The sequence below is a fragment of the Sorex araneus genome, chromosome 1, assembly GCF_027595985.1.
Source record: "Sorex araneus isolate mSorAra2 chromosome 1, mSorAra2.pri, whole genome shotgun sequence".
NCBI classification, from domain to species: Eukaryota; Metazoa; Chordata; class Mammalia; order Eulipotyphla; family Soricidae; genus Sorex; species Sorex araneus.
Window position 1 is genome coordinate 406,617,568 of NC_073302.1, and position 16,183 is coordinate 406,633,750.

At 41.7% G+C, this 16,183-nt stretch overlaps 1 protein-coding gene across 3 annotated transcripts in view; it reads left to right on the forward strand.

Annotated features, from left to right (window-relative positions):
- Nucleotides 1-748: 748 nt before the first annotated feature.
- BCAP29 (B cell receptor associated protein 29) overlaps nucleotides 749-16,183 on the forward strand; it is a 43,483-nt gene continuing 28,048 nt past the window's right edge. The window contains exons 1-6 of one of the 3 annotated variants that reach the window (XM_012935325.2): nucleotides 749-1,240; nucleotides 1,782-1,891; nucleotides 3,545-3,645; nucleotides 8,249-8,402; nucleotides 10,050-10,185; nucleotides 15,040-15,148. In XM_012935325.2, the coding sequence (XP_012790779.1) occupies nucleotides 1,800-1,891; nucleotides 3,545-3,645; nucleotides 8,249-8,402; nucleotides 10,050-10,185; nucleotides 15,040-15,148 (592 nt within the window). In that variant the 5' untranslated portion in view covers nucleotides 749-1,240; nucleotides 1,782-1,799. Of the gene's footprint in view, nucleotides 1,241-1,329; nucleotides 1,396-1,429; nucleotides 1,546-1,781; nucleotides 1,892-3,544; nucleotides 3,646-8,248; nucleotides 8,403-10,049; nucleotides 10,186-15,039; nucleotides 15,149-16,183 lie in introns of those variants that run through there. The other 2 variants (XM_055146832.1, XM_055146842.1) reach the window with 2 other exon arrangements.

Genomic DNA, 16,183 nt, shown 5'->3' on the forward strand with positions numbered 1-16,183 from the left:
ATAATTTAATGCATATTGCCACATTTCTATCTACAATTAATCAATTAATGTCTTTTAAAGATTTTTTTGTTTCATTTAGCATGAATAGTAGGGAATCATAGTCAAAACTTGGTCATTTTTGTGTTTACAGATTAACTCTGAAGTGAATTTTATCACTGCTGTACACATAACCGTGTATTATTAAGGTCAGGGGGAGTCTTGCAAAGGAAGCAATGTAAAAACCACATTTAGTGCCTTGGGGGTTTTTTGGGTTTTTTTTTTTAACTCTGGTCTTTTGTCTTTTATAAGGTATCAGTTATTTTTGTGCTAAGTTCTGACCTGGTTTGAGGAAGCAGCTTAAACATGGGGAAGCTCAGCCCCAGATTGATCCCATCAGCACCGCATGGTCCCCTGGAAACCACCAGGAGCCAACTCCAGCACCTCTGCCGTGGCCCAAAAGAGAATTTCAACTTGACTGTGTTTTTCTAGTCTGTGATTATCTATTTTCATTATTTAACATCCCCAGAATAATGATACTTCGATTTGCACTCCATGGTCAATATTGGGGGCGGGGAAAAGAGAGGGGAGTTGTTCATCCGAGAGTCTTCATGCACTTTGCAAACCTAAAAAAATAATTCAGAGAAGGAAAAAAAAAAATCAAACGTTTAAATTCAGTGGCCGCCCCAGTGAGTTCCCACATTGTTTTCCCCGCCTACCGGGACCCAAACGTTATCTTTCCGGTTCTCTTTAGTCCCTGAACAAACGCAGCAAACTCGAAAACCGTGTTTTCAACGCTGCGGGTTCTCCGACCTCATCCTCTTTCCTCGAGGGATCAAAATCTGCAGGAGCAGCCCCGTGCTAGCCGGGCTAGGCATCCAGTGTCCCCGCACCCCACGACTTCCATAGAACAAAATGTCCCCGGCGTCCCCGGCCCGCCCTGGCTGGCGGGCGGCGCGGAGGCCGGGCAGGAAGCGGGGTGAAAAGAGGAAGGAGGGAAGGGGAGAGCGCGCGCGGGAGCTCGTTGGCGGCCTCGCTCCACCCCGGGCCGACTCCCGCCACGCCAGCCGCCGCCCCGGGCCCTGGGGGTGGAGTGGGGTGGGAGGGGGGCTGGCCGCCGCCTCCCCCTCCCTACTCGGCTCCCATTCCCGCCGCACCCTGGACTGCGATCGGCCAACGGGACGCCCCCCCCCACCCAAGCTCCGGGCCGGGAGCGGGGCTGAGTCAGCCCGTAACTGCACCGCCAATTAGGAACCCATTATCGGTAACGACGGGCGGGGAGGGGGGGCGTGGGGGTGAGGGGCGGCGTCCAACGCCCGGGCTGGGGGTGGGGCGCGCAGCACCCACCTGCCCCCGCGCCGCGGCGTCTGACGTCCAGAGCGTCGGCGGGCCGCGGAGCAGCGCGGGGAGCCGGGCCGGGTAAGGCCGAGGGAGAGCCGGTGGAGGGGGGCCCGCGACGTGCGGAGCGAGCTGGCCCCGCTCCCTCCCCCAGGGGCCCCGGGGCGGCCGGCCCTGCCCACCCCCCACCGAGCGGGCGTTGGGCGGTGCGGCCGCCGCGCTGGCCGCCCAGTGAGTTCCCACACGCCCGCGCCTGCACCTTCTCCCGGGGTCGCGTCCCTGGATCCCGGGCCGCCCGGGGTAGGGGAAGTGGGGGGCAGCGGGGTGCTCCACCGGGGCGGGGCGGACGCTGTAACCCCACCCCACCCCCACACACACTGGACCCAACCCTTGGCACCACCCCTCGCATGTCTTGAACCCGTCTTGCTACGGAGAGCAGCAAACTCAAGTGCTTTCTCGGTGTTTAGGTGGGAAGAGAGAGGAAAATGAGCCTCCAGTGGGCGGCGGTCGCAACCTTTCTTTACGCCGAGATAGGGCTCATTCTGATCTTCTGCCTGCCCTTCATCCCGCCGCAGAGGTAGGAACCTCCCACCAACCCCACCCGGTGGGCCAGGGCACGTGGAACCCGGGGTTCCCACCGCCAACAGGTTTGGGGCGGTGCTGGAGCCTGTACTCTCAGGGCCAGGAAGATCTGACAACCCCTCCAAGTCCCTCACAAGAAAAAAAAAACGGTTCGGTGGAGTACAACTCACCCAATATGGACTTGATGTCATATGCAAAACTTGGGGGGCCGGGTTACTTGGAGGGCACTTTCCAAGCTAAGTCAGGGGACCCCATCCACCCAACCCTCCCCCCACCACCACTCCCTGGGTGGCTTAATGCAGGGGTGCCTGCAGTTCAGGGGACTACCAGGAGCACTCCAGGGGGACTGTGAGGGTCCTGGATCCTCCCTGGGTCTTGTGTGTGCCAGGCTTGCATCTTCACACACACACACACACACACACTCAACATTCTCCAGCCCCGTACACACACACACTCACACTCACTCTCCAGCCCCGTACACACACACACACACACACACACTCACACTCACACTCTCCAGCCCCGTACCAGATTGCATGTAGCAATGGAGAAAATTTTTCCTCTTGTTATCTACAAGGAAGAGGGCCCCAGTTCTTTGGGCCCTGACACAGTCCAGTGAAGCACTGGTGGTTCTACTTGTAACAGCTGAACTGTAATGGGTAGTTACAGGTGTAGGCACGCACAGGTGCAGACTGTTTTCTTTGGCCGATGGAATGATAATTTCAAAACCTGAGCCAATGAGTGGGTCTGAGTTTGGACCTTGTGTAAGCAAAGAAGTACTTAATGTTCTGTGACAATTTTGCTGCCTCCTGCAGTTAATGAACATATAGTGCTGAGTGTGAAAACTGTCAGAATCATACTGTGGCATTGGCCCCTTAATAAAGGGTTTAAGTGATGAGTGTTTTAATAGGAGCATTGACTCCATTTACCCCTATAATCACTTAATAGGATTTCTCTTTTAAGTGGAGAAAATTGACATTATGAATGGTGAAATACACTTGTAATAAGAAATGTTGCAAGACATTTGTTTTTATGGCATTAAAAAAATATATTTCAAAAGTTACTTGCTGAAGATAACCCACTGAAGTTTAGTAGATCTCAGAACTATAAGAGACTTGGAAAGTTTGTAATTTGGCTCAAAAACCTGATATGGTCAGCTTGCTGCTTATCTAACTATAGAAAGGGCCCTAACCTAAAAAAAAAAATATATATATATGCATATATGTACATGTATATTGTTTTTTGGCCACTCCTAAGTGGGTTCCGGGGGCCAGATAGAAGAAAATTAGTATATATGTAAATTTTTAAAATTACTCCTTATTTCATGGGACAGTCTCTTGTTTTCTATGATATGACATAAAAAATTAAATTTCTGGGAGTGGGAAAAATAATTCTGAGGAAGATCCCCACTCACAGGCTGTCCTTGAGCACTATGGGGTGTAGCACCTGGCCCCAGGGAGTACTCAACCATCAGCCCCACACTCATGGCCATGTACTCCTAAGTGAGCCCTGCTCCCAACCCCTGCTGGAGAGGGTCCCCTCACAAATGCCTGTAAATCTTTTCAGCTACCAAAATATTATTAGGGGTTTGTAAAGTACTTCAAAACCTTTTGATTTATCTACCTAATGATATCATATTGTCTTACAGATGGCAGAAGATTTTTTCATTCAGTCTCTGGGGTAAAATTGCAAGTTTCTGGAACAAGGCTTTCCTAACTGTTATAGTCCTATTGATTGTTCTGTTTCTGGGTGAGTATTAGGTTCCTTTTTTGAAAAAGTGTTAACCATAGAGGTTTTTTTTAACGCATTTGCTTTTTTAATTTATTGGGTTGATGCTCTTGAAGCAGTTTAATTTTTATAGTGTATGTTAATATAAAATGGATATTGGTATATTAACACAATTGATATTACTACCCTATATGCACAGGTATAATTTCTTTTGATGTAATGGTGCTTAACTGCTTTGATGTTGTTTTAAGATTTAAATGTTTAAATGCAGCAATACGTAGCCCTCTTCAGAGTTTCCAGAGAGAAAATGACTGTGGTGTCCCAAACACTTAGGCTTAGCTCAAGGAGGTAAACAGAAGAATAGATTTATGCCCTGAAAAGGCATCATAGATGCAGGATATGAATCTTGATTCGATCTTGCAGTTATGATACCAACATTTGGGGACAGGTGTGAAATTTTTAATATAGACTGGTTGACAAATAGTATAATGAAATTTGTGGTTTTTCTTGAAATGACAGCAGTGTTACATTGCAGAGGCCAGCATCCTGTGACCTGCAGGCCAAATACTTTGTAAAATTGTGTGGAAGTTTAACCTTGGCCACTAGTTTATGAATTGCTTCTGGCTGTTACCAGAGTGGGAGACTTAACAAAGAGTGCATAGCCTTATTAAACAATTACCTTTTGCCGCTTTACAGAAAAGTGTTACCAAATCTGTAATGTAGGAATGTGTCCTCAGTCTTAGGAGATGTGTGCTAATTACGTCTTAACTTATACCCTTATTCTATGTGTAATCACCAGGCGGGCTAGTGAACCCACAGCTCCCTCTCACCACCCACATTCGGTGGTCTCACATTCGGTGTTCTTGGGCTACTTTCCCACCCAGGATGGCCAATACCATGGGTGGGTGAAGGAGGAAACGAGGGTCAGTCTGGTTGGTGATCAGTTGCTGTTTATTCCATTCTCTGCACACGCCTGTTTCAGTCACACTAAGTTCCCCTTGCTACTCTCACTCCTGTCTCCTCATTCCTGTCTCCTCCTAACTCTCCAGCTTATCTCTCTGCACTCCCTCCCAAAGCCTGGTCTCTCTCTAGTCTCTCACCAACTCCCAGCATTGGGGGTAGCAACCACACCCCATCTGGTAGTACAATGAACATATGAAAGCCCTTCTTCCTTCTTCTGCTCTGGGGCAGAATACCACTTCTGGGTGTTTCTCCTCTCCTCAGTCCAATAACTTAATTAACATCTTCATTAACATCTTAATTCTACTTCTTAATATTAGTTATTTTTTATGGACACAGTAAGAGATACATTAAGCTTGTAGGGTGGCTCTCCTGGGGACATCTCACTATAGATCTCAAACTACAGTGCTCAGGCCGGATTAGTCATTCTTAACCGTAGCAGGGTCCTATCTAGTTGTTACTTTTTTGGATCATGACAGAATTTGTCCATGACCATGCTCTTAACTTATAGTTAAGTATTATGGTGCTTTGGCCTGGCCCATTTCGATGCCAGAGTAGCTCACAGCTTGCCCTGGGTCTATCCAGTCCCTCATCGAGATTCTGCTTTTGGGTTGCTAGGAAGTAAGGGCAACTGAGGCTTGAGTGGAGAGAACATGCCCAGGAGTGAATATCATTCGGAGTCAGTTAGCTTCCAGGTTGCAGAAGCATACCATTAACTATCTTCTTCTGTCTATACAAAAAGGGCTTGGCTCTGAATTAGCTATGCAAAGGAATGAAGGAGAAGAGAAAAGCAATATGTGCATAATAACAGAGTCTGATAAGGAGATAAAGGTGGCTGACCAGTTGTGAAAGCAGACCACAAAGGTTACAAATAAACAGAGGAATGGGAGCACTGTGGTGGGAGTAACCCAGTAAGCCTAAGCTCTCTGTGGCAAGGCAGAAAGGACAAACCAGTGTTACCTACAATTCTATTGAATGGGAAGACTGGACTGTATACTTAGATTCATTACTGAAATTAAGAGTTAATTGTGGGTGAGGTTGGGGTGCACTCCTGGTACTGGTTAAAGGAATTATTGCTATGTTAGATTCAAACCCATGGCTCCTCACCAGGGCTGGTGCATACAAAACACATATGAGCTCTTTTTTCCAGCCCCATTACAGCATTTACATATGAACAGAATGTCATATTTTCAACTTTGAGGGTTTTTCTCAGTACAGATAAAGCATATATTACAAAATGCTGACTATGGTCATATCTAGGTAGTGGAAAACTAGTTGTTTATTGTGTAAGTTTAAGTTACCATGTTTTTTTAGAAGCAGCTGAACTCAGGGAGATTAAGTGACTTGTCTAAGATTTCCCAACTCTTGGCACATCAGCTTTTGATACACATTACAGAGTCTGTTTCCCTTCAGAATTTTCTGGTTAAATATGTTGTGGGTTATATAGATTTTACTGGGACCATGACTACTTTCTAATACCCATTTTTAGCTTTCCAAACCACCAATCTCGAGTTAATGTTCTTTCTCTGAACCTGAAATCCACTGGTTTGAGAGTGTCTGATCATGAGTCAGTAATTATATCAGGGTATGAATGAGTTTGTGTCCCATCCCAGTAAAGTATATGATACATTAGTGTTAATCATAGATTGATTCTCCAGCCATATGAGAAATAACACTGAGCAAAAAAAGACCAATAAAGAAACACTTGCTCCATCTCTACTACCAGTTAACAAAATGATCTCTGGAATGACATTTCATGACTATGAGTGAATTTACCATTACAAAATAAAAGAAGAAAATCATCTCTATAGCTCATATTACTATTGTGGTATAAGAGTATTGTGGTTCACATCTGGCTCAGGGTTTATTCCTGACTGTGCACTCAAGAATCATGCCTGGCAGTGCTCAGGGTACCATATGGGATGCCTGGATGGTACCTGGGTCAGCCACATGCAAAGCAAGTGCCTCAGTTGCTATAGGATTTTTCTAGCCCCTAAATATCAGAATTTATGAAGCCATAAAAAGAAAACTCCATAACCAACAAACAAAATATTATATGAAATTGGTAACATGACAGAAAAGAAAGCTTTGTTTCGAGTAGCTCTTGAATATCGGGTGTTAATTCTTATTTTGGAAATGTAACATTTGGAAAACAAATATAGAAACTCAATTTTAAAATGAATTAAAAGCTCAGTTTTAACTGAATAGACATTTTCCCAAAGGTGATATCTAAATGATCAGTAAGTAAGAAAAAATAGTAACAAACACAAAATTAAATGAAATGCCACTTCTGACCCACTTAGATATAATTTTATTTGAAAAATATATAATGTTCGAAGTATCTGGAAAAATCAGAACCCTCATGCTTTTACTGCTGTGAGAATGTGAAATAGTTCAACTGTTTAGAAAACCGAGAGAACCAGAGAGATAGTACTGGAGTTAAAGTGCCAGTCTTAGATCTGGCCAACCCCACTTCGATCCCTAGCACTTCATAGGCCCCCAGGAACTGCTTAGATCAGTCACACGGCATAGAGCCAGGAGTAGCCCCCCAGGTTGCCTTGTATGCACCCCCCAAAAAAAGGTTGACATTCCCTCAAAAAGTAAACATAACTCAGCAATTCCTCTCCTACATATGTACCAAGATAAATGAAAACATGCCACTCCAAAAATTTACAAATGATTGCTCATAGCAACAGCATTTATAATAACCAAGAAATGGCAATCAGCTGATGAATTCATACACCAAATATAGCTGTCTCTACAGTGGAATATTACTCAAGTCGTGCAGTACTAACTTTGGTGCGGCTAGGACCAGTAGGTCTATACAGAGGCACAAAGTGCTGGTGGTTGAACTCAGCCTAGCATGTGTGTCTTTGGAGGACTTGCACTATCCCTCTGGCCCTCATTAAAATTTCTTTAATGTTCTCAGTTTTCTGTCTGGACTTTCTCTTGTTTGTGTGGCAGTAAGTCTTCCCAAAGAATGCCGATAGCTGCACAAAAAATAGTCTCACTCACTCATGTACTCTTAACTGCTGAGATACAGACAGCATATATTATCCCTGAAGCAGTCACAGATCCAGTGACTAAAGGAGGAGTCCTTAGAGACAGGAGGAGGCGTGGGTTGGGGGGGCGGGGATACTGTGGAGACATTGGTGGTGAAAAATGTGCACTGGCGGAGCAGTGGGTGCTCAATCACTGTGTGATGGAAACTCAAACATGAAAGCTTTGTAACTGTCTCTCACAGTGATTCAGTAATTAAAAGAAAAGGGGGAAAAAAGGAGTCCAATAAACATAAATACAATACCCTGGAGTCTATTTTCTGCTAGAAAAATTAGTAGAGAATAGGGATAGCAGGATAAAGGAAAATGGTTTGCAGTACAGCTAAAAGTGAGAGACAATATAATGAAAGTGAGTCCTAAATGAATCGTCTTAAAAATATATAAGTGCTTTTACATTTTAAATTTAATACAGGTATCCGTTAGTTGAATATCTGTTTTGAGCATGGTGCCCTCCCAGTTGTTGTGGAGAAGACAAAAAAGAAGCCGGCCCTTACCTAAAATCCACTGTGGGAAAGTTTACTTAGTTATTCTATGACTGCTTTCTATTTTAATCATTTTCTGTTCTTAGAAGCCCAGAGTAATGTGTGTTCTTTGTCATGTAATAGATGCTATAAGAGAAGTAAGGAAATATTCCGTTACTCCTGCCATTGAAAAGAGCGCAGCCGGAGTTAAACCTACTGCATTTGAGCATACACAGATGAAACTTTTCAGGTCTCAGAGAAATCTCTACATTTCTGGATTTTCTCTGTTTTTTTGGCTGTAAGTAATTTTAAAACATGTTTATCTCTTGTTTTTTTTTTTCAATCTATACTATTGGTTTTCGTTTTCTTTTTTCCTTTTTTGGTTTCTCCTTTCTATTTCATAACTTCTGTAAAAGAGAAAAGAGAATTCAGATGATGTAGCAAATAGTAGTAGTTACGACTTGTAGGTTTGGGCCTGTGCTTCTCTCTGGCACTTTGTTTCACATTCCACCTGCCCTTTCATTGTTCACTCATTTGCTCTTGCAACAGTTACTGATTTGCTCCTGCTGTACTTAGGTATTCTGACTTCAATGTCCTGATGCCTGTTTCTTCTGCCGGAACACAGTTCCCTTTCTCTTTCCCTAGCTGGCATCTTCAGGCCTACTCTCAAGGAAGCCTTGAGCCATCACCCATTGTGATAGTTCTCCTGCTATCCTCTGCCTAGGAATATGTATATAAAGAAATGATGATTGGTTATTGGGGGGTTTTGGGGGTTGGGGGTTGGTTGGTTGGTTTTATTTTGATTACTCACGGGGTCTATTCAAGGATCACTCCTGGTGGTGCTCAGAGGGACCATTTGTGGTCTGGGTATGTGTAAAGCATCAAAGCATGTACCTTAACCCCTGTACTATCTCCCTAAAATACTGTGAGGATTTTTGGGTGGTTGTTTTTGATTTTTGTCTTTGATTGTTTGGTCATACTGGGCAATGCTCAGGGTTAGACCTGGCTCTGCAGTCAGGAATTACTCCTGGTGGTGCACTAGGGACCATAAGGGATATTAGGGATTGAACCTGGGCCAACTGCTTGCAAGGCAAGCACCGTACCCTCTCCAGCCCCTAAAATAATTCTTGCTCCCAAATGAGAACCTAAATTCCTTGCTGTTATCAGGGACTTTGTCTGAGTTGCTACATCTCCTGCTTCACAACTGCTTAAACACCTGACAGTTCTAAAGAAATAGCTATTGAATAAATAATTGAAGATATCAGTCACTTGTAATAATGAACACTACCCCGGAATAGATGTGAATGAACAGTTTTTAGCTGTGGCTAAGCACAGTACTCTTTTTTTTGGGGGGGGGGGGGGCGGGGTTCACACTCGGCAATGCTCAGGGGTTACTCCTGGCTCTACACTCAGGAATCATCCCTGGCGGTGCTCAGACGACCATATGGGATGCTGGGAATCGAACCCAGGTCAGCCACATGTAAGGCAAACGCCCTACCCGCTGTGCTATTGCTCCAGCCCCAAACACAGTACTCTTGTAAATAGCAAATTATCCACTCACCAACAGCTGAATGACCTGTCTCATTGGCCCTGTCACCTTTCTGAAATTCTTTTTTTTTTTTTTTTTTTTTTTTTTGCTCTTCCTACCTAAAGGTCTCTACAGGCAAAATAGTTAAATCCGTATGAATCACTGAACCTGTAGTGCAAATATTAAGCTTCTCAAAACAATCCAAAAGGAATGAGACAGATTGTAGCTTGTTTAAATTGAGAAGCTTAGATCTTCAGCAAGAAAGTATGGTACCACCCTTAACATCACCTCCATATTTAACAGCGTAGCTAAAAGGGTCATTTGACTGTTGGTTAGAAAGTCACCATTCTGATGACCTAATTTAATTATCAGCTACCTAAAGTTTGGTTTGTTTTTGCTTTTGTTCTTGTGCCTTAGAGTATTGAGACGGCTGGTTACCCTTATTACTCAGTTGGCAAAAGAAATGACACTAAAAACAGTACTTAAAAAACAAGCTGAAAGTACTTCCGAGGCTGCCAAACAATTTATGGAAGAGAATGAAAAACTTAAAAAGGTATTTAAATTTTCTCTTTAAGCATTTGTGTGAATAGTCATTACTATTCCAAGGACGGTTATATATGATCTTTTATATAAAAAGGAACATTTTCATAATTTACAGACAGAACTGTAGCCATAATCAGTTGTATGAAATGATTGTTTCAAAATGCATTTTTTTTTTCCCTTTCATTTGTTCTGTTCTGACAGTATCTTTCCCTGATAGACTAGGGTCATTGTTTCTAATTCCTGTGACCCAGGGAGAAAACAATATTCTGGAAATAAGAGTTCTGATCCTTTTATTAGCATTAATTTTACATTATGACCAAAAGCAAGAACTTATAAGTTCTCTTAGCCTCCCCTTTGAGTTTTCTTTCAACAATTACTATACACAGGAAGCAAAAAAAGTAGTGCTAAACTGATGATTGTGTATAATGAAAAAGCTTTGGATCTTTGGTGAAACCCATGATATTTTATCTTTATGAACCCTATACTGGATCCTTTACCTGCCATTCATTGTGTGAATTGGATACTGATTTTTTGTTGTTGTTATTTTGAAGTTTTTGTTCGTGGTGTTCGTGGTTTTGTGTATGTGGTTTGTGGGTGTGGTGTGTTTGGTGCTAAGGATAAAATCCATAGTCTAAACATGGAAACCATACAACCATGAGCAACATACCCAACCTTAGGTACTAATGTGTTATCCATCAGCAAGATAAAACCATTATTCATGACTATTATCCATTAAAGTTTTAAAAAATTAAAAATTAAAACACAAAATTACTTCGGCTAGTTTTTCCTTCACTTTGAAATTTAGGAGTTAAATATAATAACTTAAGTGTTTTCAGTTCACATTAAACCCCATTAGGCTGCTTAGAAAAATAAAGGTCGTTCTGAATAACATCTGGTTAGATAGTATATTATAAGCTTTTAAAACATTAAATAGGAAAGAACTTGCAAAAGAATTTTTTGTTATTTGTATTCCATATTTTAGAGCCCATATTTTATTACCTAAAAACTTACCTCTTGAGGTTTACCTATTTCTGCTATCACAAAAAAGGATCTGAGAGATAGTTTAGCAAGGAAGGCGTTTGCCCTGTACACAGCCCACCAGGGTTCAATGCCTGGAATCCCATATGATCCCCTAAGTGAGTCCCCTAAGCCTGCCAGAAGTGATTCCTGAGCACAGAGCCAGAAGTACACCCTGAGTACTGCTGGCTACGCTCCCCACCCCCCGCCCCCCAAGAAGAGAAAGACCTATTGTCATAGAAACAAAAATGTATCTTAACAGATTATAACCAACATCTTTGAAAAAAGATTTTAGAGACCCAGCCTGTATACTTTTTTCTAACTTTTGTTCTGTTTGGAAATGTATTGGTCTGTAGATAGGCTTGTAAATCTCTCTTTGTTATAAATCTAGGCCTTGTGTCTATCTCTGTATTTAGTAACAAGTCATCTTTGCTTATTTTGAACTGTTTCAGCAGCACAGTCAGCCTCATTTTATGCCTTAATATTACGTGTTTCATTTTTCATCCTTTGATCTCATTTCCAGTGGGGAAACCAAAAAACCCTCAAATCATTGATGAATAAATAAGACAGAAGCACACACAGGCTTTGTATTTGTAGACTTTTCACATACCTCCCTTGACTGAAAATCATATCCATTATGTTGAAGTAATGAGTGGTAACGACTGAGAGGAAAACAGAACCATTTGCTGGTTCCTCATGTGGGGCTCCACGTGGATCCGGGGTGTTTCTGGCTTCTCTTGCAGGTTGAACCCTGTGTGATCTCACCGCACACCCTTCTCCACTGTTTTGCCTCCCCTCTCTTTGGGTTTTCTTCATTTGAGGGACTAAGTCCCCTGTTCCATAGATGTATCTGTAACCCGATACAGGTTGTCGAAGGTTTACTAATATGTTGGGCGAAAGTCAGAACAGGTGTATGTGAACTGTTAGTGCCCAAAGTATATGCAGCTCACCGATAAAGGTCAGAAGTAAGGATGTCAGCGGCTTCTATTTCAAGATACTTGGTGAACATTTTAAAACACTAGCAAAGAAGATAAAATTGGTAGAACTTCATTATATTCATCACTCTGAGACATATAATCTGATGGAGAATATTACCTTGAGATCCTAGCGATTTTGACCTGACTTCTGGTGAATTGAGAATAAGAATAAGAATAAGAGAATTGTAGGGCAAGTGACCTCATAACTTCAGGACCTCAAGGTTATAAATAATAACAGGGTAAGAAGTGCTTCACAGTGAGGTTTATGAACTCTAAATGCTCAAAACAACCCCAGAAGGTCTGTTCTTTTATAATGTGCATTAGAGGAATGGTTCACATAAAGATGGAGAGTTAAACTAACAAACACAAAAATCATTCACAGTTAAATGACAGAACTAAAATCTTCTAGTTTCCAAGTAGCCTGACTTCGAATCCACACTCTTACCCACATTATTCTGTGTCCTTTACTCATATCAAGTAAGTTTACTTGTAGATGGTACCTAAAACCCCACTAATGAAACAAAGTAATTATTAAAGGTAAATTAATTTCTTATTCATCTTCTTTAAAATAATAACACGGAACTTCTCATTGACTTGGGGATAGAGATATAAGGTGGAAGGAAAAATAAATGTACATGATTGTAGTTGGAGCTACAGATTGTTAGTTTCCAAAGCTCTTGGTCTTCACAGGTGCTCACTTAATGAAAGCTATACATAGGTTCGCAGGTGCGAACTTAATGAAAGCTTATTTACAAGACCAACACAAATCCAACTTTTCCAAGTCAATGGCATGATAATTCAGGCAGTCAGTATACACTACACATTCCTGCCACTCAGTGCTTTTTGTCCAATTTGGGTGATCATTGGAGAGTGTGAACTAAATTCAAGGAAATAACAGCTGAGATTATTTTTAAACTTGGAGTGGGCACCAAATAAGTAAAGATTAAAGAAATACTTTTAATGTTTCCATGCTTTTAAAAATCTTTGGGGAGCTGGAGCAATAGCACAGCGGGTAGGGCATTTGCCTTGTACGAGGCCGACCCGGGTTCAATTCCCAGCATCCCTATGGTCCCCTGAGCACCACCAAGAGTAATTCCTGAGTGCATGAGCCAGGAGTAACCCCTGTGCATCATCAGGTGTGACCGAGAAAGAAAAAAAAAAAAAACTTTGGGGGCTGGGGGTAGGGAGACACTGCAGAGAGAAGGATGCTTGCTTTTGCCCTTGGCCAACCTGGTTTTAATCTCCAGGACACCACCAGGAGTGATCAGAGCCAGGAGTCACCCCAAAGCATCGTCAGGTATGGCCCAGAAGCCAAAAGAAATAAATAAAAATGTTTTTATTTGGAGGATATGAGATTCAGTTTTAGTGAAAGAACAACTTACTGGGATTGTAGAGCTATTCATATTGGGATTATACAGTTATTTAGCAGAGATTTAATTCTTTTACAGACCTGATTGTTCTGTTATAGCAGATACTATATTTGATCTTTTGTTGTTGTTGGGGGCCCGCACTCAGCAGTGTTTCAGGCTTATTCCTGGCCTTGTTCTCAAGAGATCACTCAGTCCGTGCTCGGGAAACCATACATAGTGCCACGGATCAGTCTGAGATTGGGTTGGCCACATTTAAGGCAAGCACCTTAACCCCTTTCTCTCTCTCCAGTCCTTGTATTTGAATTTATGCTTACAATTTTATGCCTTTAACATACCCTTTCCACTAGACTTAATTTATCTGAAAACAGGAACCATGTTTCGTTTGCTTTTTTTTTTTTTTTTTTGCTTTATGGGTCACAGCTGGCAATGTACAGGGGTTACTCCTGGTTCTGCACTCAGGAATCACCTCTAACAGCGCTCAGAGGACCATATGGGATACTGGGAATCGAACCCGGGTCGGCCGAGTGCAAGACAAACGCCCTACCCGCTGTACTATTGCTCCAGCCCCTCATTTGCATTTTTTATCCCCCATAGCGTAAAACATTAGAAAATACTTGTATTGTTCAGTGCTCAATAAAAATTTTTGAGTTTTGCTTGTTAGAAATAGTAGAAATTATTCTTTGTCCAACCATTTAAAATTGCCTTGAGTTGTGTTGTGTGTGTGTGTGTGTGTGTGTATGTGTGTGTGCCAGTGTGTACGTACATTTTGCAAAGATTTATCTTCTTAGAAACAAATTCCTTAAGGACAAACCAACTGCTTAATTGTACTCACAATGATAAGCTACATCCAGACAATAAAAAGTTTACTGTCTTTTTATCTTAGTTAAATGGTTTACTTTTCAGGCCTTCATTTTTCTTGCCATGCAAAATAAGCCACAAACATTAAACATCTTTGAAATTGAAATATAAGTTTTCAATATAAAGAGCACTGTCAAGAGTTAACACAGGTCATTGGAGACTACTCATGGAAAAATTAGATAGTATTTTCTAAACAGAGATATCCCTGTCATCTTTCCCCTTACTGATTTTTATCTTACAAAGTCATCTATATAAAAATAGTCTGAATAAGCATTTTGCCATTGAAATATGATGGTTTCCCAATTACTGTCATTCACAGAACTGCTTTTTTTTCTTGAAATTTTATTAGACATGTAATTAAGTAAAAACAAACACATTACTTTCCTAATAGTTTTGAAAATGCCTTTAGTCAGAGTCTAAAGAGAAACTGTTCTTTTCATTTCAGAAATTCAGCCATAATCACAAATATTTTTGCATGTTTTCCAGGCTTTAGTTTTATGTTAGCAAAAACATGTTGCAAAAGTGTAAAATACCGGAAAAAAAAATCAGAGCACTTATTTTAAATACATTATGAAGCATATTTTCTAGAAGACTGGCTGTTGCAATCTAAACTCATGTCTTTTTCTAACTCTTTTGTGATAGATCTTGAAAAACAGTGGCAGGGAGGAGGACAGCCTTTTGGAAGAAGAAAACAGAAAACTCTTAGAAGACCAGGAAAGACTACAAATGGAGTTAAAGAAGACATCAGATGGTAACTTTGTGTGCATGCGTCAAAGTAGAGAAGCATGATATCTTATGCTGTTACATTTCACTGTTTCCCCAAAAACAAAGCTAATGGCTAAATGTTCTTCTGGCCAAAGTACCAAGAATGAACTATTTACAAATTCCTGCTCAAATATAAAGATAAAACATTGTGTCAGCCAAGAGAAACATTCTGTGTTACACGGGAAAACATGTAGGTGTTTCAGATTTGTGTTGTAAATACAGATGTGCCTGTAGTAGCTCTTAGCTGTGTTCATGAAAGTTTGTTATAAACACATATTTGAAAAACTAAATTACATCTTCCATCATAGTCTATTGCCCCAAGGAACAGTTTTGCTTATAAGAAAATATATTACTTATCTCAAGCCCTAATATGTTCTGCCTGGTAGAAGGAAAGCATTCCCTGAAATAGAGAGGCATCAGACAGACTAATCTGGGATGTCCCATCAAGAGTCTGAATGTCTCGTTCCAAAATACATTGCAGAGAGAGCTCAGGGGAAGACATCCTCAACTACCTCTCCTTTGCATTTTGGCAGGTGTTTTTGTTTTTTGCTTTGTGTTTTTTTGGTTGTTTTAAATGCGAGATGCCTGGGCTATCTATCGTAAGGCAGGTGGTGCTTGCCTTGCATGTGGCTGACCTGGGTTCAATCCCCAGCACCCTATAGAGTCTCCTAAGCACTGCCAGAAGTGATCCCTGAGCACAGCTTCAGGAGTAAGCCCTGAGACCTACCAAGTGTGGCCCCAAACCTAAACAACAACAAAATCACTGTGGTATTTCTCTCTAAGTCAGAGAACAAATTATTCTTTCCTATAGTTAATATAACACAGAAAAGCAGATACACAAGTTCAGTGATATTTCCAGAAACTGAAACTCAAAGGTTTGTGGCCTAATCCTTAGGGCAGTGTTCTCTACCTGTGACAGTCATTTCCTAATAATTGCCCAGGCCTTGGGGAACCTTTCCGTTTCAGGTTTCGGAGGTGATCAACACATAAACCTTTTCTAATATCAACTCTTCCCCACTAC